Source organism: Artemia sp. Qi Xiang Cuo, chromosome 20 (assembly GCF_049724085.1).
Source record: "Artemia sp. Qi Xiang Cuo chromosome 20, ASM4972408v1, whole genome shotgun sequence".
In the NCBI taxonomy this organism is placed as follows: Eukaryota; Metazoa; Arthropoda; class Branchiopoda; order Anostraca; family Artemiidae; genus Artemia; species Artemia sp. Qi Xiang Cuo.
In genome coordinates this window covers 6,378,620-6,405,775 of record NC_142813.1, presented here as the reverse complement: position 1 = coordinate 6,405,775, position 27,156 = coordinate 6,378,620, and the positions used below count along the sequence as shown (strand labels likewise).

At 34.4% G+C, this 27,156-nt stretch overlaps 1 protein-coding gene across 1 annotated transcript in view; it reads right to left on the bottom strand.

Annotated features, from left to right (window-relative positions):
- Nucleotides 1–27,156, bottom strand: part of LOC148939815 (polyamine-transporting ATPase 13A3-like) — a 150,635-nt gene that overhangs the window by 122,277 nt on the left and 1,202 nt on the right. The window contains exons 2-7 of the mRNA XM_089106456.1: nucleotides 26,915–27,009; nucleotides 23,003–23,170; nucleotides 20,506–20,561; nucleotides 17,419–17,468; nucleotides 13,314–13,473; nucleotides 850–1,054 (exon numbers count right to left, since the gene is read on the bottom strand). Coding sequence (XP_088962582.1) covers nucleotides 850–1,054; nucleotides 13,314–13,473; nucleotides 17,419–17,468; nucleotides 20,506–20,561; nucleotides 23,003–23,170; nucleotides 26,915–27,009 — 734 coding nt within the window. The remainder of the gene's footprint in view (nucleotides 1–849; nucleotides 1,055–13,313; nucleotides 13,474–17,418; nucleotides 17,469–20,505; nucleotides 20,562–23,002; nucleotides 23,171–26,914; nucleotides 27,010–27,156) is intronic.

The following is a 27,156-nucleotide window of genomic DNA, read 5'->3' as shown; positions in this document are numbered from 1 at the left end:
TGGGCTACAAAATGCGATCACCGCTGTCTCTCTGCGACCACTAGGACCGGAAATCGCTTAACATTGTGGTGGGTCGCCTCTTTATAGAGGCACAAGTGTGCCTCCTTGATTAAATAATAAGAAAACAAGTTTTTCCAACTTAAATAATGAGCAACATTAAAATTTAAAACGAACAGAAATTATGACGTATATGAGGGGGTTATGCCTCCAAAACACCTCACTCTTTGCTCGTAATTTTAAACAGACAATACGTGAATAAAAATAATGTAATGTAATATAAATAATAATAATACAAATTAGCACAAAAAGCGTTCGTGGATACGGCAAAAGTAAATGCATAAGACTATATTTTTACATTATCTGTAGATTATCTGTATATTTCAAATTTCTATAAAATAAATTTTCTGGAACTCTAAAATTTGAATATTTAGTGGAATATGTTGAATACTTAAACTCGGAAATATTAAACTTGATAAAAACAGTGCACAAATAGTAAAAAAAAAAAAAAAAAAACAACATTGAATAAAAGTAAATCGTGATACCTGAATAGTTTCTAATATGGATAAAAAAAAGAAATAAAAAAAGCAAATAAAACGTAAATAAAAGGTAAAAAAAAATTAAAAAAAAAATTGAATAAAATAATTTGTAATACCTAAATAGTTTCTAAAATGGACAAAAAAAAGAGTTAAAACAGCAAATAAAACGTAAATAAAAGGCTAAATGGTAAAAAAGTAAAAAAAAAAACATTGAATAGAAGGAAATCGCAATACCTGAATAGTTTCTAAAATGGATAAAAAAGAGTTAAGAACAGCAAATAAAATGTTAAAAACAACAAATAATTTGTAATACCTGAATAGTTTCTAAAATGGACACCAAAAGCCCCATTCCGGCCATAATAACAATCGCTCCTGCGAAATAATAGTACTCGATGACTATCCATACGAAGACAGAGAAAATTTGAAAGATGTAAAAGGGCTGAAAAAACTGCTTGGCAAACTGCTTACCAAAACTATCAACAGGAACATGAATGTAATTAGGACCATATAGCTTACGCCTAATAAAAAAAAATGAATAGTTATCATTATTGCCGAAATTTCTCTTAACTGTCGAAATATTCGACTTGTAAAAAAATCGAATTATGCCAGAAATTCATTTAGCGCACGCCTCATCAAAAAGAAGAACAGTTATCATAACTGCCAAAATTTCTCCAACAAAAGCAAAATAAAATCAAATTACGCCAAAAATTCAAATATTGATAAGATGTGAACGCAGGCTTCTGTTTTCAGAAACAGAAACATGCAGAAGAAAAAGAAGAAATTTTTGCCGAACTATGGAATTTACAAATTATTAAAGAGGAACATGAAGGTATTTAGGACCAAACTGCCAAAATTTCTCCAACAAAAGCAAAACAAAATCAAATTACGCCAAAAATTCAAATATTGATAAGGTGTGAACGCAGGCTTCTGTTTTAGAAGCCAAAATATGCAGGAGAAAAAGAAGAAATTTTTACCGAACTATGAAATTTACAAATTAGGAAAAACCAGCCTATGAAAAAGGAAATTCACTAAAACTATCAACAGAAATATGAATGTATTTAGGGCCAAGTAGCTTAACCCTAAAAAATAAAAATGAGAATAGTTATCATAATCGCCAGAATTAAATATAAAACGTTGGTTTCTGTTTTAGAAGCAGAAACATGTAAAAGGAAAAGAAGAAATTTTTAAGGAACTATGAAATTTACAAATTATGAAAAACCATGATGAAAAATTATGAAAAACATGAGTGCATTTATAACCATATAATTAATGTCTAGTAAATAAAAAAGAAAAGTTATTGCTGTAAAAGCTTCTCAACTGTCGAGAAATTCAACTGTTAATTTTTTCAAAGTGAGAAGGAAAACTTATTCCTTTTATTATATTGTCATAAATAGTGTTTATAAACAACACGCAGAATCTCTGTTTATAAGCAAGTCTCTATGGTATTTTTTAAATACTTTTTTTATATCAAATATTTATTTTTAAAATATAAGGTACATTTTTTATTATCAAACTACGGACTCACAAACCTGAGTTGAGGCTCAGGTTGCAAAGACCCATGACCTCCATGAAACCAGTGTGGTCTTATTACGGGCGACTTACAAACTGAGTTGAGGCTCAGGTTGCAAAGACCCATGACCTCATGAAACCAGTGTGGTCTTATTACGGGCGACTTACAAACTTAATTGAGACTCAGGTTGCAAAGACCCATGACCTCCATGAAACCAGTGTGGTCTTATTTTTGGCGACTTACAAACTGAGTTGAAGCTCAGGTTTCAAAGACCCATTACCTCATGAAACCAGTGTTGTATTATTACGGGCGACTTACAAACTGAATTGAAACTCAGGTTGCAAAGACCCATGACCTCCATGAAACCAGTGTGGTCTTATTACGGGCGACTTACAAACTGAGTTGAAGCTCAGGTTGCAAAGACCCATGACCTCCATGAAACCATTGTGGTCTTATTACGGGCGACTTACAAACTGAGTTGAGGCTCAGGTTGCAAAGACCCATGACCTCCATGAAACCAGTGTGGTCTTATTACGGACCGACTCACAAAGTGAATTTAGAATCAGGCCACAATAACACATGGCCTGCGTGAAACCAGTGTGGTCTTAGCCTATTTATGAGTTAGAAGTATGTAAAACTTTCTCAGGCATTTTTATATATTTCAGCCATGCATCGCCACGTTGTTTTGTAACGCTGCTGTGTACATAAGAAAACAAAAATTAAATTCCAAACAGCCAATATTAATTTTGTGAAATTTTAGATGATTTGTTTCGATGATTTGATGATTTCGATGAATTTTCTGAAAACACTGGTCACCACAAAAAAGTAAGCAGAATATCTTCACTCAGTTTTGACTTTCTATCGATTGGTATATACATTTTCAGGAAAAAAATTACTTCTGTTATGAAAACTACATACAGAAATTTACATTTTCAAAGGCTTATAACTCTGAAAATACTATCAGTCCCAAAAAGTGGATGGTATATTATCGCTTTAGTTTTTGAAGCCCCGATGACAGTTTGCTTAGATTTAGCTCCTCCTACCCCAGGAGGCGGAAGCTCCCCCTACTGGGCAACAGCAGATTGACCTTTCCCGTGCCTGCAGCAAAAGTTCCTACGGTTAATATCTTGCCAGCATTGCCTACTTTTGTAATTAATTAAAAAAACTTTTTCCACAAAAAACGTGCAGAAATTAACATAAGTAGAGCTCACGACCACTATGCCTTCCCAAGGCCAGAACATAATTTGCACTTTACTGAATAAATGTATATCTTTTTACTTTTATAACTTTAATAAATCAAATAATATTAATATTTTGATTAATAAATATCAGTAGCTCTATTAAATTGACAATGCACATTCATTTGTGTTTTTTTTCAGTAAAGTGCAAATTATGTTCTGGCCTTGGGAAGGCATAGGGGTTTTGAGCCCTACTCATGTTAATTTCTGCTCGTTTTGAGTTTGACTCGGTTATTTATTGTAATTGCTGTTAGTTTGGGGTTTCATTTATTTATCGATGCTGATTTGTGGTACTTTCCCGCTTGGTATATTATTTGATTTTATCTTTGCTCATTTTTGGTTAAATGGAGTTCTTTACTTTTCTTTGAAAAAACTTATTTTGTGGAAAAGGTTTTTTTAATTAATTTCTGTTCGTTTTATATTGACACAGTCTTTTCAGGGAAAAAGAAAATAATTCTTTAAACCTTTTCGTTTTTTAAAACTTTATAGTTTGGCCTGCTATTTGTATGCTGCAGAAAACTTTTCACGAGTTTCTAATAACATACACCTTTTCAAAAACCGTGACACAAACAGTAGTTCTTAATTTAGTTTTGTGCCTTCTCTTTTTAGGTCATACCTAGCTTACTTGAAATAGAAAACTTGATATAACTCTCAAAACTAAACTCTTTACTATATTTCATAGATTGGATAAACTTAATGTATTTTGATTTGGTTAAATTTTAAAAGCAGAAGAAGCCCCCAAAGTTTGAACATAATACCCTCAGTCGTTCTTGGGATAGGGGGTTTAATTACAATAAATAACCAAGTCAAACTCAAAACGAGCAGAAATTAACATAAGTTGGGCTCAAAACCCCTATGCCTTCCCAAGGCAAGAACATAATTTGCACTTTACTGAAAAAACATAAATGTTTTTACTTTCATAACTTTAATATATCAAAAAATATTAAAATTTTGATTACTAAATATAAGTTCACGTATATTAAAATGAAAATGCACATTCATTTGTATTTTTTTCAGTAAAGTGCAAATTATGTTCTGGCCTTGGGAAGGCATGGGGGTTTTGAGCCCTACTCATGTTAATTTCTGCTCGTTTTGAGTTTGACTCGGTCATTTATTGTAATTTCTGTTAGTTTGGGGTTTCATTTATTTATCGATGCTGATTTGTGGTACTTTCCCGCTCGGTATATTATTTGATTTTATCTTTGCTCATTTTTGGTTAAATGGAGTTCTTTACTTTTCTTTGAAAAAACTTATTTTGTGGAAAAGGTTTTTTTAATTAATTTCTGTTCGTTTCATATTGACACGGTCTTTTCAGAGAAAAAGAAAATAATACTCTAAATCTTACCGTTTTTTTAAATCTTTATAGTTTCGCTTGATATTTGTATGCTGGAGAAAAATTTTTAGTAATTTTTAACAACATACATCCTTTTAAAAATCTGGACACAAATAGTACTGTTTAATTTAGTTTCATACCTCCTCTTTTTAGGTCATACCTAGTTGACCTGAAATAGAAAACTTGATACCATTCGCAAAAAAAATCTGTTTACTTTCTTTGATATATTGGATACACTTAAGCTGTTTTGATTTGGTTAAATTTTAAGAGCAGAAGTAGCCCCGAAAGTTTGAACATAATACCGTCAGTCGTTCTTGGGATAGGGGGTTTAATTACAATAAATAACCGAGTCAAACTCAAAACAAGCAGAAATTAACATAAATTGGGCTCGAAACCCCTATGCCTTCCCAAGGCCAGAACAAAATTTGCACTTTACTGAAAAAATATAAATGTTTTCACTTTTATAACTTTAATACACCAAATAATATTAACATTTTAATTACTAAATATCAGTATATGCATATTAAGCTGACAATGCCCATTCATTTGTATTTTTTTCAGTAAAGTGCAAATTATGTTCTGGCCTTGGGAAGGAATGGGGTTTTTGAGCCCTATTCATGTTAATTTCTGCTCGTTTTGAGTTTGACTCGGTCATTTATTGTAATTTCTGTTAGTTTGGGGTTTCATTTATTTATCGATGCTGATTTGTGATACTTTCCCGCTCGGTATATTATTTGATTTTATCTTTGCTCATTTTTGGTTAAATGGAGTTCTTTACTTTTCTTTGAAAAATTTATCTTGTAGAAAAAGTTTTTTTAATTAATTTCGGTTCGTTTTATATTGACATAGTCTTTTCAGGGAAAAAGAAAATAATTCTTTAAACCTTTCCGTTTTTTAAGACTTTATAGTTTGGCCTGCTATTTGTATGCTGGAGAAAAATTTTCAGTAATTTTTAATAACATACACCCTCTTAAAAATCTGGACACAAATAGTAGTGTTTAATTTAGTGTCATACCTCCTCTAATTGACCTGAAATGGAAAACTTGATACCATTCGCAAAAAAATCTGTTTACTTTCTTTGATAGCTTGGATACACTTACGTTACATTGATTTGGTAAAATTTTAAAAGCAGAAACAGCCCCGAAAGTTTAAACATAATACCCTCAGTCGTTCTTGGGATACTGCTGAGATGCTATATTGGGAATTAGCATTAACACAGTGCATTTTAATTTAATCTTATGGCAACATTTAGTTTTTAAACATAAAGTCAAATGGGAGGGTGGGCGTGGGATTAGTTTCCCTCCAATCACTTTCAACTATTAAAAGGGAACTAGGCCTTTCGATTTCCATTCGAATGAGCCCTTTTTGAGTTTCTACGACAACACTTCCTATAAACACCTTATATGCCCCCAGGGCATAAATTACAACCCCCATAATACATAATAAAAACCCTCTGATTCTCTTTTACTTTTCTTCTCCTGGAACAATTGAAATAGTTGAGTATTTTTGTTTGAACTCTTTCGTTGACATGTTCTGATGTAATTACTAACGCAACTAACTGACGTTTTTTTACAGAAAGGTATTTACGTTATTGACGTTATTCTGCAATAATGTCTGCATATGACGTTATTGCAGAAAGGTATTTCTGCAATAAACTTTCTGCTTATGGTATATGTTCGCTTTGAAACAAACAATTTTGCGACAATCCTGCAGCTCTAACTTGCGAAAAAAAGGCAAAATATTCTATCTTTGGATTCATTAGCCTTAGATCTATCCATTTACCAAGCCAGATTTATGATATTACTTAGACTTTTTCCAGGGGAAGATTCTAAATCTGGTAAAAAATAGGAAATTCGTCCTTTTTTCAGTGATCTCCAACCAATTTTTAGCGTATTTTCAATCTGAAAAAAAAAATTGTACATCAAATTTCAAAGAAGTAGCTCGGCAGATGAATACAGTTGAATGACTGCAATGGAATGATGTCAGAATTACCTTTTTTGTAGATATATAAAGACCATAAGAGAGCAGGAAAATGTAGTAACAAAATGTAGGAAAGTATATTGGAAAATATAGTATAAAATGTAGGAAAAGTATCATAGGCAGCGCGCTAGCTGCCTAAGTAAAGAACGATGTGGCCACAATGTGTTTTTTTTTCTTCTTTCTTTGACAGGCACTTCATATAGAAGGAGTTGTCGTAGAAACTTCGAAAAGGGCTCAATCGATTGGAAATTGGGGGAACTAGTGCCCTTTTTAATAGTCGAAAGTGATTGGAGGGCAACTAGCTCCCCCCCTACGCCCATCATTCCCACAAACACATCCAATCAAAATTTCGAGATAGCCATTTGGTTCAGCGTAGTTGATTTCCAGATAGAAAGTATCTCTTTAGGAGGACACTCGCCCACAACCTTCGGGGCAAGGGTTTTAAGCTATGCCCTGAGGACATATACGGTTTTTATATAAGCCGTTGTCGTAAAAACTTCAAACAAGGTTCATTCAATTGGAAATTCAAAGGGCTATTGCCCATTTTAACAGTCGAAAGTAATTGGAGGGTAATTAGCCCCCCCCCCATACCCATCATTCCCCCAAACACATCCAATCAAAATTTTGAGATAACCATTTTGTTCAGCGTAGTTGATTTCAAGAAAGAAATTATGTTTTTGAGGAGGACACTCCCCAACAACCCTCGGGGCAAGGGTTTTAAGTTATGTCCTGAGGGCATATAAGAACGATGTTTGTATAATGCATCATTTATTATTTCTTTCCTTTAGAGCAGGGCACTTCGTATCAAAAAGTTGTGGTAGAAACTTCGAAAAGGGGTCATTCAATTAGAAATTGGAGTGGCTTGTGCCCTTTTTAATAGTCGAAAGGGATTGGATGGCAACTAACACCCCTTCCACGCCCAGCATTTCCCGAAACACATCCAATCAAAATTTTGAGATAGCCGTTTTGTTCAGTGTAGTTGATTTCCAGATAGAAATTATGTTTTTGTGGAGGGCACTCTCCCACAGCCCTCGGGGCAAGAGTTGTAAGTTGTGCCCTGGGGCCATTTAAGGCTTTTATAGAAGTTGTTGTCGTAGCAACTTCAAAAAAGGCTCATTCGATTGGAAATTCAAAAGGCTGGTGCCCTTTTTAATAGTCGAAAATGATTGGAGGGCAACTAGCCCCCCCTCACCCATCACTCCCCCAAACACATCCAATCAAAATTTTGAGATAACCATTTTATGCAACGTAGTTTTAAGTTCAGTAAATTAGGTATTTGAGAATGACAACCCCCTCACAGCCCTCAGGACAAGGGTTGCAAGTTATTCCCTGGGGGTATATAAAGTTTTTGTAGAACACGTTGTCGAACAACTTCAAAAAGGGCTCATTCGATTAGAAATTGAAATGACTAGTGCCCTTTTTAATAGTCGAAAGTAATTGGAAGGCAACTAACACCCTTTCCACGCCCACTATTTCTCTGAACACATCCAAACAAAATTTTGAGATAGCCATTTTGTTCCACGCAGTTAAAATTCAAGAAATTATACCATTGAGCAGGACACTCCCCCCCCCCTCCCCCACGGTCTTCAGGGCAAGGGTTATAAGTTATGCCCTGGGGGCATATAAGAAACTTGAAAAACGGCTCTTTCGATTGGAAATTCAAAGGTCTAGTGCCCTTTTTAATAGTCCAAAGTGATTTGAGGGCAACTAGCCCCCGTGTCTCAACAACCTTTCCCCCTAACACATCCAATCAAAATTTTTAGATAGCCATTTGATTCAGTGTTGTGGATTTCCAGATAGAAATTATGTTTTTGAGGAGGACACTCCCCCGCAGCCCTCAGGGCAAGGGTTGTAAGTTATGCCCTGGGGGCATATACGATTTTTATAGAACGCGTCGTCGTAGAAACTTCAAAAAAGGGCTTATTCGAATGGAAATTGAAATGGCTAGTGGCCTTTTTAATAGTCGAAAGTGATTGGAAAGCAACTAACACCCCTTCCACGCTCACTATTTCCCCAAACATATCCAATCAAAATTTTTAGATGGCCATTTTGTTCCCTGCAGTTTAAAGTTCAGGAAATTATACCTTTGAGCAGCACACTCCCCCCACAGTCTTCAGGGCAAGGGTTATAAGTTATGCCCTGGGGGCATATAAGGTTTATATTGAAATCTTTGTCGTAGAAACTTGAAAAAGGGCTCATTCTATTGGAAATTCAAAGGGCTAGTCCCCTTTTTAATAGTCAAAAGTGATTTGAGGGCACCTAACCGCCCTCTCACACCACCCTTTTTCCCAAACCCATCCAATCAAAATTTTTAGATAGTCATTTTATTCAAGGCAGTTGAAAGATTTGGAAATTAGGTCTTTAAGGATGACAACCCCCCCTCCCAGGCCTCAGGGTGAGGGTTGTAAGTTATCCTCTGGGGGTATATAAGGTTTTTATTGAAAGCTTTGTCGCAGAAACTTCAAAAGGGCTCATTGGATTAGAAATTGAAAGGGCTAGGGCCTTTTTTAATAGTTGAAAGTGATTGGAGAAAGACTAACGCCCCTCTCACGCCCACCGTTTACCAGACACATCCAATCAAAATTTTGAGATAGCCATTTTGTTTAACGTAGTTGAAAGTTCTGGAAATTAGGTCTCAGAGGATAACAACCACCCTCACAGCCCTTAGGGTAAGAGTTGTAAGGTAGGGTAATAGTTCTACAAAAACTTTATATACTCCCAGGGAATAACTTACAACCCTTGTCCTGAGGGCTGTGAGGGGGTTGTCATTCTCAAATACCTAATTTACTGAACTTAAAACTACGTTGCATAAAATGGTTATCTCAAAATTTTGATTGGATGTGTTGGGGGGAGTGATGGGCGAGGGGGGGCTAGTTGCCCTCCAATCATTTTCGACTATTAAAAAGGGCACCAGCCTTTTGAATTTCCAATCGAATGAGCCTTTTTTGAAGTTTCTACGACAACAACTTCTATAAAAGCCTTAAATGGCCCCAGGGCACAACTTACAACCCTTGCCCTGAAGGCTGTGGGGGAGTGTCCTCCTCAAAAACATAATTTCTATCTGGAAATCAACTACACTGAACAAAACGGCTATCTCAAAATTTTGATTGGATGTGTTTCGGGAAATGGTGGGCGTGGAAGGGGTGTTAGTTGCCATCCAATCCCTTTCGACTATTAAAAAGGGCACAAGCCACTCCAATTTCTAATTGAATGACCCCTTTTCGAAGTTTCTACCACAACTTTTGATACGAAGTGCCCTGCTCTAAAGGAAAGAAATAATAAATGATGCATTATACAAACATCGTTCTTATATGCCCTCAGGACATAACTTAAAACCCTTGCCCCGAGGGTTGTTGGGGAGTGTCCTCCTCAAAAACATATTTTCTCTCTTGAAATCAACTACTCTGAACAAAATGGTTATCTCAAAATTTTGATTGGATGTGTTTGGGGGAATGATGGGTATGGGGGGGGGCTAATTACCCTCAAATTACTTTCGACTGTTAAAATGGGCAATAGCCCTTTGAATTTCCAATTGAATGAGCCTTGTTTGAAGTTTCTACGACAACGCCTTCTATAAAAACCGTATATGTCCTCAGGGCATAGCTTAAAACCCTTGCCCCGAAGGTTGTGGGCGAGTGTCCTCCTAAAGAGATACTTTCTATCTGGAAATCAACTACGCTGAACCAAATGGCTATCTCAAAATTTTGTATTGGATGTGTTTGGGGGAATGATGGTCGTGGGGGGGGGGGGGAGCTAGTAACCCTGCAATCACTTTCGACTATTAAAAAGGGCACTAGTTCCCCCAATTTCCAATCGATTGAGCCCTTTTCGAAGTTTCTACGACAACTCCTTCTATATGAAGTGCCTGTCAAAGAAAGAAGAAAAAAAAAAAAACATTGTGGCCACATCGTTCTTTACTTAGGCAGCACTAGCGCGCTGCCTATGATACTTTTCCTACATTTTATACTATATTTTCCAATATACTTTCCTACATTTTGTTACTACATTTTCCTGCTCTCTTATGGTCTTTATATATCTACAAAAAAGGTAATTCTGACATCATTCCATTGCAGTCATTCAACTGTATTCATCTGCCGAGCTACTTCTTTGAAATTTGATGTACAATTTTTTTCTCCAGATTGAAAATACGCTAAAAATTGTTTTGAGATCACTGAAAAAAGGACGAATTTCCTATTTTTTACCAGCTTTAGAATCTTCCCCTGGAAAAAGTCTAAGTAATATCATAAATCTGGCTTGGTAAATGGATAGATCTAAGGCTAATGAATCTAAAGATAGAATATTTTGCCTTTTTTTCGCAAGTTAGAGCTGCAGGATTGTCGCAAAATTGTTTGTTTCAAAGCGAACATATACCTTAAGCAGAAAGTTTATTGCAGAAATACCTTTCTGCAATAACGTCATTGCAACCATTATTGCAGAATAACGTCAATAACGTAAATACCTTTCTGTAAAAAAAACGTCAGTTAGTTGCGTTAGTAATTACATCAGAACATGTCAACGAAAGAGTTCAAACAGAAATACTCAACTATTTCAATTGTTCCAGGAGAAGAAAAGTAAAAGAGAATCAGGGGATAAGAACTCACTACACCTACCTTTTTAAAAAGGTTTACTGCGTTTTTAAGTTAGTATTATATAAAGAAAAAGGATTATTCAAATAAATAAATAATAGTAAGCTTTTACAAAGTTGCACGCAAGCCGTAAATCGAAACTCTGAAGACTAAATCTTAGTAATAATAGATTGTATAATTTATAAAGATAAATAGATTGATAATTTATTCATTTATATGATTTATCATATATTATATTATGTATATGATTATTTATTTCAGACCGTTCTTTAATCTAGTCGCAATTAAAAACGAAGTGTTTCGTTTTAGCTAATATTTCAACACATTTTTCTTTTCCAATATTCTTGTATTTATTGAAAATGCTTACTTTAGCGTATATATCCGAGCAGGTAAACAGTAAATATCCTCTGCAAAATAATATTAATTTTTAAAAAACCCTAAAAAATCTTCTTTTAATAAAAAAATACTTATTTACTTTTTCTCCGAAACTGCATTTTCCTTGGAGAAAAGACCCTCAAACCAGCATTCACTCTAGTTGTGTGAATGCTTGGTCAATGATGATTGACCAAGTAGTTCTTTCATATTGACAGAGCATTATTCAGAAAAATGAAGATATTCAATTAGGTTATCACAGTCTGGCGAGTTCCTTTGGTGCCACAGTCAATTGCCACAGTGGAATGAAGTCACTGCTCCGCAATACTGGGCCCGGGGATTGATTCCCCGCTGCCACAAAGTTGTTTGACAGGCTTACTACTTGTCCTTGTAAAAATATCCCAGCAGCTTAAACGTTATCGCGGTCCCACCACAATTCACACTTTAGATCACTGTATATAGATATAGCACAGTACGATCATTCCCTATCTCAACCATTATACAAACCCGGACCGAGATGGAAGTGCTCCGGAGAACATTTAAACAACCATAAACATAAGCGACATTCGATTTTTTCATGGGTAGACAAGTCAGATTTTTCTTGAACGCGAAACTTGGCTTTAACATTGTACACTAACCCGCTAATGACAGATTAAATGGGAGGAGCTATTTGTACAGCCGAGGATGTAGTTCCAAAAATCACTGAACCGTGATCTTACTGATATATTACTTATATACAGTGCTTTAGATTTACTGACAAAAATGGACACAACATTCATCAGATTTATTAAGCATCTTCAATATAATACTCAAGACGAAAAGTTGGGGTTTCAAGCTTACATGGAAAGTATATTCTATTTAACAGGGTTCTGATTTAGAACCTTGGCTTAAATCCTTGGTTCGCGGATGAAGGATGACAGATTACTGAAGATTGTCCTTCTCTGTCAACCGTCAAGGGCTAAACGCAAAACAGGTGATCCATGATAGGGGTGAGAGGATGTCATAAAGAAAGATTTAAGGGAAACGGGAACTTCCTGGGAGGCTTTAAAGAGGGAGGCCTTAAATATATTGCGATGGAGGAGGAGCTTTCGTACCTACACAGTGTGGTAAAATAATTAATCACGAAGAATCAGCATTTGCCAAGCTACTTTGATTTCAAGGCTTTGAAAGACTTTGATTTCACTACTTTGTTTACAAAAATACTTAACAAAATGAATCAAAATTTGTTTATATGCATTTTTGTAGCTTTCTAAAAGTAGAATTGAATCTTTGGCCAAGGGAGGGGGTCGAAGCATGATAACACCTCCTCTCTGAATGTTTTGTTTGAGGGGGGTTGCAAAAAGACAAAAGACTGCATATTAGATAGATAGACAAATACGTGTATTTTAAAGCCAAATATACGGCCATGAACACAGTAAAATAACATAAATGAATATAATGACTGGAGGGAGGGTGTTTAACTCACCAGAGGATGTTTAACACCCTCAAAACATCAAGTGATCTGAATGAAAATCACTTCATCAGATTCAGCATACCAGAGAACCATAGTGTAGAGGTTTCAAGCTCCTATCTGCAAAATGTGGAATTTTGTATTTTTTGTCAGAGAAAAGATCACGGATGCGTGTTTTTTTTTTTTTTTTTTTTTTTTGTAATACAAATAAAAGACTACCTTTTACTAAGCACTTATTAAGCTTAGATGGGAAGTATATTCTATTAAACAGGGTTATGATTTAAACCTTGGTAAAAAGAAAAGGCTACCTTTTGTCTTGTTCTCTGTCGCTTAGTCCATTTAACGCTGCATGGTAATAACTTAATGACAAGTCTCCATCGATTCCAGAGCAGATTTCGAACTTCTCTGTCCTGGGATTATAAATGAACCTGTTCTTCTTGAAACGAAAAAATTGAACGCTTTCAGTGTCTGCAAGAGAAGTAAAGAAATATGGATATTTTTATTCCTACTCCTCTTTTATTTTGTAATTATGGTAATATTGGTAAGGAACAATTGTAAGGAATATGGTAAGGTATGGTCATATGCTAAGAAACAAACTCTAGCCCATAGTAACCGAAAATTTATAAACACGTTTAAAAAACTGACTAGTTAACAAGAATCACCATTTGAGGATGATCCAGGAGTGGTAGGCTAACTATTATTTCAACTAATCTCAATGATAAAAGTTCAATAGGAAAATAATTTTATGAGAAAAAAAAAACACTAAAAATCGTGTCAGATTAATCCTAAGACTTCATCCTCAGTATGATTTGAGGATTTATAATATACGTTTATAAACACGCTTAAAAAACTGACTAGTTAACAAGAATCACCATTTGAGGATGATCCAGGAGTGGTAGGCTAACTATTATTTCAACTAATCTCAATGATAAAAGTTCAATAGGAAAATAATTTTATGAGAAAAAAAAACACTAAAAATCGGGTCAGATTAATCCTAAGACTTCATCCTCAGTATGATACACCCTACCTAATGTTCTTCTAATATGCTTCTCTGATTCTCAATCCTAATGAAGTATACCAAAGTAAGATAAAAATATAATACTGTGGAAAAAAATTTGGGTTATAAATTTGCATATTAGGGCGGGGGGGGGGGTAATGTATTTGCAGGCCTGCATGCCTAATGTGTTAGGTAACAATCATTCTGCATATTATGAAGGAAGAATTGTTTTTTAACTTCACATATGTACATTACCCCCCCCCCTAATGTGCAAATATATAGCCCAAATTATATATTTCTCATCTTTTCTGTCACTTCTCTTTGTCTTGTTTCACCTTAAGCTGAAAGAAACTAACGAAAGAAAAAAAAGTTCTATAATGCATCAATGAATGAACAACTTGAGTGGTGGGGCGTTTATAATCCAAGTTCCCATCATCATAGCCAGACACCCCATTTAGGATAATTACAGTCCCCATCTTGAGCAACTAGAAAAATAACTTTTTCCCAGGGGTTGTAGTGATTTGTCTCCTTTTTTCTGACGTTGCTAGTGGGACGCTGAAACAAATTTCAATAAGAATTACAGAAATTTGTTTTTAGGATGTATTGTATGTTTTTAGTAACAGTATAAGTAAGTGCTTTTAGTATGTAACAAAATATCATGTTAAAAAAAATTAAAATTTTTGACAAGAAAGGCATCCTCATATATATGATAATATAATGCATGCATCTTTGAAAAGTTACTTCTCTGAGTTATTATGTCATATTTGAGTCACTCCACTGCCTGATTCGCTGTGGATTGTTCTTTACTATATACAATAAGAAAAAGCCAAAGGCCTTTTCCTATGTTGCCTATTTCCTATGTAGCCTATGTTGCCTATTTCCTATGTTGCCTATTTCCTATGTTGCCTATGTAGCCTATGTTGCCTATTTCCTGTGTAGCCTATGTTGCCTATTTCCTATGTAGCCTATGTTGCCTATTTCCTATGTAGCCTATGTTGTCTATTTCCTATGTTGCCTATGTAGTCTTTTTCCTATGTAGCCTATGTTGCCTATTTCCTATGTACCCTATGTTGCCTATTTCCTATGTACCCTATGTTGCCTATTTCCTATGTAGCCTATGTTGCCTATTTCCTATGTAGCCTATGTTGTCTATTTCTTATGTAGCCTATGTTGCCTATTTCCTATGTAGCCTATGTTGTGTTGTGAAGTGTATTTTATGGTATTTGGGTAGTGTTATCGTAAATGCCTTTATTCCCTCTTTATAGGGGAGATAAACTCTGGCCCTAAGGTAATTAGACTTTGGTAGTGTGCCTTACGCTATGACCGAACTAATAAGGCGTACCAACTGGGTATGTTCGAGGGGCTAAAGGTAGATCGTAGAGAGGTTGTCTAAAATACAATACTTTTATTCAATATACACATAATAATTACAGATATAGATATTCTACTGGGACTGGCTGTCCCAAGTAGACCACAAGTCTCAGAAACTACAATAATATATAATAATAAGTTACAGACACTTGCAATGATCTGACAAGATTCCAAGATATTTCTAAAAACAACGGACCAGAGGTCAGTCCGGCATAAAGTTAATATCGGTCAAATCTGTCCCTTCCCATAAAATGTATCTTTTATACATTTCATGAACCACACCTTCCTTTAACCAACCGACGCAATTAGCTAGGAAGTGGTATTTCTCAATTTCCCGTTAAGCAGAAACTTGGCAGGATATATTCCTTATCTTAATAAAAAGTGGTATTTTGAAACTTTGTATTTGCGTCTTAATATATTTTTACTAAATTAATAATTAACTAAATTAGAAAAGCTTTACCACAGTTGCCTATTTCCTATGTAGCCTATGTTGCCTATTTCCTATGTAGCCTATGTTACCAATTTCCTATGTTGCCTATTTCCTAGGTAGCCTATGTTGCCTATTTCCTATGTAGCCTATGTTGCCTATTTCCTAGGTTGCCAATGTTGCCTATGTAGCCTATGTTGCCTATTTCCTATGTAGCCTATTTCCTATGTTGTCAATGTTTCCTATGTAGGTCATCAACTGCTGGTGATTTATAAGAAATCTAATAAAAAGGACCCTATAGCAAAGATGTGCATACATAGATTAAGTGAATCAAAAAAGAGGTAATCCATCTTTCTATCAAGAGTTCTATTTGTTTGTTATTTGCTATTTTATCCTTGAAATTGTTTATGTTTTCAATGTTAAAGATTCTCTTTACTTTATTTTATCTTTACTTTACTTTATTTTTATTAGATTCTCTTTACTTTATTTTATCTCTTTACTTTACTTTTATTTTATCCTTGAATTCGTTTGTGTTTTCAATGTTAAAGATTCTCTTTACTTTGAGCAGTCAATATTCTGTACGAGCGAAGGAAAGTCGTTTAACAAAATTTTAGAGAAGTCGCTAGAAGTAGGCCATATACATTAATGCTGCCATATTAAGGGCACAGTTTAGACTCCCACCAGCGGTCGTGGTCGGCCACAAATTTTGTTTGTGGCCGTAACACAAACCGTAAAATACATGTTAAACGGGTAGCTTTCAGAACGTGTAGAAAGAAACTTTTACCTTGGGAAGATAGCCTACCACAGAAGATAGCCTACCAAAGAAGATAGCCTACCAAGAAGATAGCCTACAAAAAAGATGGCATACCAAAGAAAATAACCTACCAAAGAAGATAGTCTACCAAAGAAGATAGCCAACCCAAGAAGATAGCCTACCAAAGAAGATAGCCAACCAAAGAAGATAGCCTACCAAAGAAGATAGCCTACAAAAGAAGATAGCCTACCAAAGAAGATAGCCAACCAAAGAAGATAGCCTACCAAAGTAGATAGCCAACCAAAGAAGATAGCCTACCAAAGAAGATAGCCTACCAAGAAGATAGCCTACAAAAAAAGATAGCCTACCAAAGAAAATAACCTACCAAAGAAGATAGCCTACCAAAGAAGATAGCCAACCAAAGAAGATAGCCTACCAAAGTAGATAGCCAACCAAAGAAGATAGCCTACCAAAGAAGATAGCCTACCAAGAAGATAGCCTACAAAAAAAGATAGCCTACCAAAGAAAATAACCTACCAAAGAAGATAGCCTACCAAAGAAGATAGCCAACCAAAGAAGATAGCCTACCAAAATAGATAGCCAACCAAAGAAGATAGCCTACCAAAGAAGATAGCCTACCAAATAAGATAGCCAACCAAAGAAGATAGCCTACCAAAGTAGATAGCCAACCAAAGAAAATAGCCTACCAAAGAAGATAGCCTACCAAAGAAGACAGCCTACCAAAGAAGATAGCTTACCTAAGAAGAAGGCTAGCAACTTTATTGCCGAGACTTCTGGTAATTAAATACCACAGGTTGGTAAATTATCAACCCAACCCGGCAGAAAAAAGGGTATATGCCTTACCTTCAAAAGAGCCATCGGAAGAAGGTCGACAAAGTTGGTCATCATCTTTGCTAAAATAGTTAAAAAAAAACTAATATACTTAAACCAAAAATAAAACTCATAAAAAAAAAAATTCTAAAAAAAAATACTCGAAACCATTTAATATTTAAGAGGAAAATTCAAAAATGCAGTAAATAAATTATGAAAGAAAATATTTTTAAATAAGTAGAGGGAAACACTAATCCCTAAAAATTTAGTTACTCCCTACTATACCTTAAACTCCATTATCCAGGCATAGAAGGATGGCTCCTTGTGATACGCCTGCCAGTGCTGAATTCAAAGTTTGGTTGAATTCATAGTATTCGTAACGTTTTTTGTTAAATTCAAGCCAATGCTTATTGGTTCGATCAAAAATCTAATCATATATCAAAAATCAAAAATAGTTGTTCATCACAACTGAAAAAACTGTCAATTTCAGAACAGCAGAACTTCTTTTCTTTCTCGGCTTGATTAATATTAGAACAGTGTTTTTGCTTTTCTTTCTGAAAATTATCAGAAATATTATTGCATCTATGAAGAGGCGGACCTCCGAATTAAAACATCTCTTCCAAACCAGGGATATGCACAAGTTGGAGGTGGTTTCAGGTCTGCGCCCTTACCGAGACTGATAAGATTTTTACGACATTTTCTCTATTTAATATATCTTTTAATTGACAAAGTTAAATATTCAAGTACTTAATACTCCGCAGGGTTGCTAGACGAGAGTAAATATATCTTTTGTTATCCAAAAGTATGAGGCTAGGTTCGGAGACACTGGTAAAACCAGAACATGATATAGCTTACGGACTTTAATCTAAAACGGACTATAAGGACTTTACGGACTTTAATCTAATTACAGACTATAATTCTAAAAACTAAAATAGGAGGTGTAGGCAAGCGTCGATTATATTTTTTATTTTGAGCTTTCTTTTGGTAGCCCTTATTTCCTCTTACTAAATTGTATTTTTATTTGGTTTAATTTCGTTATGAATTATGCAAATTTTAATTTTTTTTCCCCTTTTTAATGTTTCTGACCTATTAGACATGTTGAATAATTTTTCTGATCAACCTTTCTTCCTTTTTTTTGCTTTGTTTATTGACTCGTGCGAATTCATCTGACCTTGGCCTTTGATAGTCATTTTCCGGAAATTAATCATCTTGTACCTATGGTTGGCTTGCATGAGTTTCAATTACTGTGTATTTATACATTCTTTCATTAGCATTATCAAGTATATTTTATTATAACTTCATACATTTTTATCATTCTTCTTTGGTATCTATTTTCTTTAAAAAGAGAATGTTTCCTCAATTGCACGCACATCCAAGAAAAAAAGTTTAAGCTTGTCGTTTTTTCAGTCATTTTATTACATTGGCGGTGCCACAAACCTTTGAAATTCTGTGGACGAGGGAGTGGGTAATCTCTATTTATTAGTTCACTCAAGCAAGAATCTAAATGACACAGTGAAAAACTACTTTCACAAAAAGAATTTTGAAGATCGAAGACTAGGATGAAATACATTGTGCAAAATTAGAAAAAAAATTGTGAACAAGAAATTGTGCAAAAATGACACAATGAAAAACTACTTTCACAAAAAGAAATTTTGAAGATCGAAGACTAGAAATAAATTGTACAAAATTAGAAGAAGAAATTGTGAACAAGAAATTGTGCAAAAATGACAAAATGAAAAACTACTTTCACAAAAAGAAATTTTGAAGATCAAAGACTAGGATGAAATAAATTGTTCAAAATTCTAAGAAGCTGATGAAGCATAATAAAAGTGGAGGTCTCGGCGATTTAGCCGAATTGCTGAATTGGCGATTTAGTCAAATTGCCATAACAGCATAGCGTATGGACGCCTTATTAATTTTTTAGAAAATTCAATGAAAATTGATTAATTGAAATAAATAGTCTGAAATACAAAAGGATTGAAGCTGATATTTTTCCGTGGGTAATAATTAACCATTATTTTTGGTCTTCAAGAATTATTTTAAGCCTAAAGCACAATTATCTTAAGCACAAACTAAGCCTCGGCTAGCTTGAAAAATCTTGGCAGGCTAGCTTACCTTAAATTGGTAGGCTCAGTGCTGATAGAATTCCGCTTTCTTTACCCTTGCCTGCATTTTAAAGCCAAAAGATACAAGTAAGCAGTATTTTTGAGACAAAAATACTGTATTTTAAAGCCAAACATAGTAAACATACTTGAATTTACTTTCTTCCCTATAAAAAATCGGAACTAGCCAGCTATGACAAAACAACTGACAAGCCAAGACAGCTGAACTGCCCAGCCATGACAGCTAAATATATATTTTATATATATATATATATATATATATATATATATATATATATATATATATATATATATATATATATATATATATATATATATATATATATATATATATATATATATATATATATATATATGTATATATAGTATAGATATAAAGATATATATATATATATATATATATATATATATATATATATATATATATATATATATATATATATATATATATATATATATATATATATATATAAGAATATATATATATATATATATAAGATATATATATATATATATATATATATATATATATATATATATATATATATAAATATATGTATATAAATATATGTATATATATATATATGTATATATATATATATATATATATATATATATATATATATATATATATATATATATATATATATATATATATATATATATATATATATATATATATATACTATCTGTTGACAATTCCTCCGGAAAACATCTAACAAATCTTCCTCTGTCTTCCGTTGGAATGAAGGAGCTCCTTCTATAGGAATATATTATGAAGAGAATAAGCATCGACGAGCTGAACGGCCGCGTGGAACAACGATGCCATGTCAGAGGCGACTGCAGATAAATGAATACAAGGCGCAACCAGTGAATAGTTGTCGAGTTGAATTCTTACTATGGCTATTTCTTTACAAAATTTTTGGATCTGTTTAGAGCAACATCATTGCTTTTTATCCGGTAGCAAAAATAAGATCCAATAATAAAAAATACATACCTTAGTATAGAAATCTGTTTTACAAAATATCTCTTGGACTTTTTTCCCGAACTTTCCTAAGGAAAAAAAATAATAAGCTAACTTGACTAATCTTATCTCACGAAATAAGAATGAAATTACAATCAAAATCCTATATCTTATTAATCCTATATATTATTATCCTAATCCTTCCCTTTGTTGGGATAATCTCCTCTTGACCTAAATGAACATTACACGTATGTTTGAAATTTTCAGATTGAGACGAACGGTCTTGATTTTTTTTTATTATCTAGTTTTCGATAGTCTATAAGAAACGTTGGGATCTACTTGCATGCATTTCAAAAATGGCCTAACATAGAATTCTTTTTTGCACTAAAAAATGAAAAAGCTTAATACCATAAAAATAAATGAATATGTTTAAAAACATCAAATAATAAAGCTGTAATTCCGTTTACACCCCGTAGTAGCACAATGGATTGATGTTCTGCTTGGTCCCAGGGATCAATCCCCGCTGCGGAAAGGTTGGGCGACAAGGTTGCTACTTGCCCCAGTACAAAAGACCCAGCAACTGAAAATTGGATTTAACCCCTTATTCACTAGCAATGAAACTGGAAAATCTTTGTCCTTAGTTAATGTCATTGATGTAACATCTGGTCAACAACAAAGTGATATTGGAAAGTTTGGCTTTGTGTAGGATTAAATAAAAAAACAAGTTTTTTTTCACTGAAGTAAGGAGCGACATTCGAACATAAAACGAACAGAAATTATTACGTTCTATATGAGGGGGTTCACCCCTCCTCAATACTTGGCTCTTAACTCTAATGTTCGTATTTTGTTCCAGATCTTTAAGAATGACCCCTGAATCACAAAGGCCGTTTAATTAGAATAAATAACTCTTTTGAATGTACTAAAAAAAAACTTTAGCGTAAACCGCAAGGTATTGACGAGGGGATGAACCCCCTTGGGGAGCCCCCTGACTAGGGGGACGTAATAATTTCTGTTCGTTTTAAGTTTAAATGTTGCTCCTTACTTTAGTTGAAAAAAAATTGTTTTTTATTTAATTTCTGAACGTTTTTTTTAAATAATGCTGAGAGATCCGGCGCCCCCTTCGTGGAAAATTCTCGAAAATTTCTCCATGGAAAGATCCTCCCAGTAACCCACTCCCCTCAACCCCACCACAGAAAAATCCCACCTGAAAACGTCTGTATACTTACCAATAACCAAGACTTACGTAAACAATGGGCATAACTTGCAGCCCTTCCCCCGGGGACTGTGGGGGATCAAGTCATCCTCAAAGACATAGTTATTAGATTTTTCGATTATGCTGAACCAAATGGCTATCTCAAGATTTTGATACAGTGACATGAGCGTGGGACAACGAAAAAATGAGCGTGGGAGGGGGCCTAGTTACCCTCCAATTCTTGGTCACTTAAAAAAAACACTAGAACTTTCAAATTCCATTCGAATAAGCCCTCTCACGACATTCTAGGACCACTGGGTCAATACAATCACCCCTGAAAAAACAACAAATAAACACGCATCCATGGTCTTTCTTCTGGCAAAAAATACAAAATTCCACATTTTTCCAGATAGGAGCTTGAAACCTCTACAGTACGGTTCTCTGATACGCTGAATTTGATGGTGCAATTTTCGTTAGGGTTCTATGGGGTGTTTCCCCCTTTTTTCGAAAATAAGGCAAATTTTCTTAGGCTCGTAACTTTTGATGGGTATGACTAAACCTGATAAAACTTATATATTTGAAATCAGTATAAAACCCCAATTCTTTTGATGTATCTATTGGTATCAAAATTCCGTTTTTTAGAGTTTCGGTCACTATTGAGCCGGGTCGCTCCTTACTTACAGTTCGTTACCACGAACTGTTTGATTTGAATGAACAGGGCTATGCTTTTCAAAATACCGGGAACAATACGAATCCAGGACGGGGGTGGGGGGGGGATTTAAAGCATCAAGAAAAAAGTCAAGGCCCATAATAAAACGTACAGAAATAAAGTCAGATAATAAGACAAATTTAGAACAAACAGACTATGAATAAATACAGGGTGTCCACGTAGTCTGGATACATACGAATTTTTAAAATTTACCAAAACTCTAAAATGTGGAATTTTAGTATCAGTAGATACATCAAAAGAGTCAGCTTATAAAGCTGATTCCGAATATATAAGATTCATCAATTTTAATGTTACCCATCAAAAGTTACGAGCCTGAAAAAAATTATCCTCATTTTTTAAATATGAGGAAAACACCCCCTAAAATTCAAGGAATTTTAATGACAATCACGCCATCATATCTAACGCACCAGAGAACCCCACTGTAGAATTTTCAAGCTCCTATATACAAAAGTTTCAAATAAAATATCAAAATTTATATGTATCCAGACTTTGTGGACACCCCGTAGAATAAACCTAAAATGAAAATTAGAATGAAAAGAAAAAAAAAAAGGCAAAAACTGTGTTAAAATAAACTAAACGAACTATGAATAAATTAGAAATAAACTTACGCATATTAATATTCTGTTTGCATAATACAGATGACAGGGGACACTTGTGCAAAATAAGTAGAGCCATTTCCACCAATAGAAAACAAGGCCAGCCGTACCAGCAGTAGCACAAATAATAACCCCGGCTCCAATCAAACGAGGTAGGGAAGTTTTATATCCTTCTATTTTCTAGAATGTAAATCTGTAATTGAGTACATGCCCACAAAATAGGTACCGTGTATTACTGACCTCTTTAATAGCTTCGTAAACAATCAAAAAAAGAATCCTTACTCCCCCTCCCCCTCTCCATTTTTGTGAATTGGCACCACTGCATTTAGCGGCCATGCAGTGTCGAAAACCATATATCAATAAAGCATCAAAACACAGAAATTTAAAAATCAAGTTTGAAAAATGTACTTGTCCAAATTATAAAATAAAACAATATCAAATAAAAAAAATACTAAGAAATTCATTCAACCAATAATTCTCAAGGGAAAATTCATTGTTTTATGCCGAGAAGTATTGTCAAATTCGGTTCAATGATACCAAATGGCAAGCCTTTTAAATTCTAAAAAAAAAATTTTTTTAATTGTTTATATGTTGATTTTTTTAACGGTTGCTTAGATAAACCTGGCAATGATGTTTGAGGGATGAAACTGGCCACAATATTAGTTTTAAAAAATGTATAAATTCAACTTAGAAAGTTAAATTGAATCACTGTTTACCATGAAGTGTAGTCAAATTCAGCTCAATGGTACCCTGTGATAGGTCTTAAAAATTCTAGCTAATACTAAGCCAATGATTTGCATTTTCTGTGTCGGCAATTTTTTTTCAACAGTTTCTCCAGTAAAACAGCCAGATATATAGCACAACAAAAATCCCAATGACATTAGTAATTAAAATATAATGATACAGCACACATTTTTTTTTCAATTAAAATAAAAGAGAATGAAAAAAGTGTCAGCTAGACCTTAATTATCCACTTGAAAAACACAAGGTCAATAGCAACCTTTACTAGGCCAAGCAACTGTTTTGATCAGAGCATAAATATTATACAGTATGGAAAACTTGGTTCAGAAATGGGACATATCACATCGCGCGTGTGGTGACGCTCTTTAATTAAGTCAAATTTAGAATTTAGAAAAAAACACTTTTTATTAAGATAAGGAACACATCCTGGTATGTGTATGTTTAATAGAAAATTGAAAAATCACCACTTCCTAGCTATGTGCGTCAGCGGGCCCCGATAAGATGTGGTTGATGAAATGTATAAAAGATACATTTTATGGGAAGGGGCAGATTAAACCGATACTAACTTTATGCCGGACTGACCTCTGGTCCGTTGTTTTTAGAAATATCTTGGAATATTTTTGGATTATTGTAAGTGTTGAAGTATCTTATTGTATTGTACTTTATTGTAGACTTCTTATACTTGTTGACTTCCTGGGACAAACAGTCCCAGCGGCTTATATATTATCAGACTTGTACCGTTGTGTGTTAGCTGAATAAAATTATTGTGTTATAGACAACCTCTCTACAATCTTAATTTAGTCCCTCAAATATTCGCAGCTGGTACGCGTCATTAGTCAGGCCATAGCCTAAGGCACGCTACCAAAGTTTATTTACCTTAGGGCCATAGTTATCTCCCCTATAAAGGGAGTAATAAAGGCTAACAACCACAACATCACCCTACAACCTTAAACTCACTTTACCACACGCGGTTTGGGAAGTTTCCCAAAGCGTCACAGCAATAGCTTCAGCAGGTCATCTATATTCCCATCGCAATGCGCTAAAAAATTGTCATTGCACACACATGAAGAAGAGTCATGACGAAACCTTTTCGACAAATGTGTCCAAAAAAATGAAATAAGGCGTCTTCAACGCTGAAATAAATGACGAAATAAACAGAACAAATAGCAGTCTTGATAATAAACAGAACAAACCTGAGTAGCTGCAGTAAATTCATAGCATAGAAAAAAGGACGTAGGGGAGGGGGGAATAACAGACTTGCCCTGGCCTCGGTTCTTGTGCACATTTGAAGCTTTTCCCCAGCAAGCGTTTACTCTTCCTATAGATAATGATTTTTTGAGGAAGGAATGGTCATGATAGTGTCTAAATAACTTTATTTTCACGACAGTGTCTTCACTATAAAGGAGTAAACCTGAGTGGCTGTAGTAATGTCACAGCATAGAAAAAAGGGGTTAGGGGTGGGGAGAAAAACAAAGCCACCCTGGCCTCAGTTCTTGTGCATATATGAAGCTTTTCCAAAAAAAAAATTCTTCCTATAGACAGTAATTCTTTGTCGAAGGAATGACAATGAAAGTAGTTATATATCTATTGAAAAGTCTAACGTTACCAGAATAATCTGGCGGTGCCAGCATATGTGGCAGAGATGACACAACAGGCTTACGTTACAGAATATGCATCTTAGTCAATCGGTTTCAAAGTTTCTGTAATTTCTTCCCGCACTGATATTACAACCAGTGGGGTTTGAAAAGTGTACTACCTTTAGAGGAGACAAGGGCCAAACTATTGGATCCGAGGTGCCATGATCTAAAACCACTAAATTCTCTCTAACTACCTCTCTGGAGGGGAGGGGGGCCTCCTTGTGGGATATTGTAATGACGGTACTTATCGAGAACTCTTTTCCTACCCTGCCAGGGTTCGGGGGAAAATCTCTGATAGTTGTAGAAAATAACTCCCTTTTATTTTCCAATGTCAACTCCGACAAAACTCAGAACATTAACACAGAAACATAGACCCTGGAGTCTATAAACAAACTAAAAACAAAATCACTATTTTCATAAAAGGAAACCTGGAATAAAATAGACCTGGAAACCTGGAATAAAATATACTTCAAATGAACTGGCTTTTTTGAATAACACTATCTTTCAATGACCAAGTTCAGGCAGTCAAAGATATAATTTAACCAACATTTCACTTCTTGTGAAATAGCTACCTTGGCAACGAGAATTTAGCTAGCACTTTCAAATTATACTATAAGCAAATCTAACCAAAAAACAAACAGGTCATTTATCTGAAAAGAAAAAGTGGCACAGCCCCAACAATAACTTTATCTTTATGACAAAATGACAGTGTCATGAAAATATACAGAGCAGAAACTGAGTGGCTGCAGTGTTTTTTTTAGCGTAGAAAAGTTGGAAAGAGCAATGACAACTATGTCTCCTATCTCAAGACCAAAGTCCATACTTGAAGCTTTTCCCAAAAATTATTCATACTGCACCAATTGGTAAGACAAAATGAGTACATTTTCTAGTGGCATGTTTTCATATGCCATAAACATATGCCATAATGCCATAGCCATAAGTGTATTTTCTTGTGGAAGGCAAGGAAGACAGGCCATGACAACATTTAAACACATCTATCACCATCACAATATGATATATCATGACAATTACAAGTATGATAATGTCATGACATTATGACAAATTATTAAAATAGCTCTAGCTCAAAGACTAACTGACACACATTTATGTGCATAACAGACCAACACACTATTCTTTACTTATTCTTTCTTATTTATCTCTTGAAATGCAAGTAGTTCCCACAAGTTCCCGCCAGCCTTCTTTTTCATCTCCAGTAAAATTATGAAATTATTATTACAGTCAGCCTACCATTGCAATCAGTGGTCATTGGTGTCAATTCGGAAAAATTGAGGAGGGGGGCAAAATGTATTTTTCAATACCTCAGGGGAAGGGCAAATTAGTCATTTTTCTAATGTTTTATGAAAATAACAAAGAAAAGGGCAGTTTTCAATGAAAATTCCCCCAAAAAGATGTTTTCAGAAATTCAGGAGGGCACACATACCCCTGCCCCCTCAATCAATAACAATGTCAATTGTAATAGAATACCATTTCAGTAGCACCTATTAGTTTTAGGCACAAGAATAAGAAAAAGTAAACTTTTATTTACATATTCTTCTTTTCCAATGTTAATCCTGTTTTGGCAACCACCATCTGACTCATCGGAGCTTTTGCTAAATTCACCTTTTTCACTTGGAACAAACTCTGCAATTATTAAAAATAAAGATTACTTGAATAAATATAAATAAACATAAATTAATGCACTTATCACTCTTAAAACACAACTTAGCTATACCTGCACAGAAAACTAGTCCTACAATACTCCTTACCTCATCAGACCTAGAAAAATTA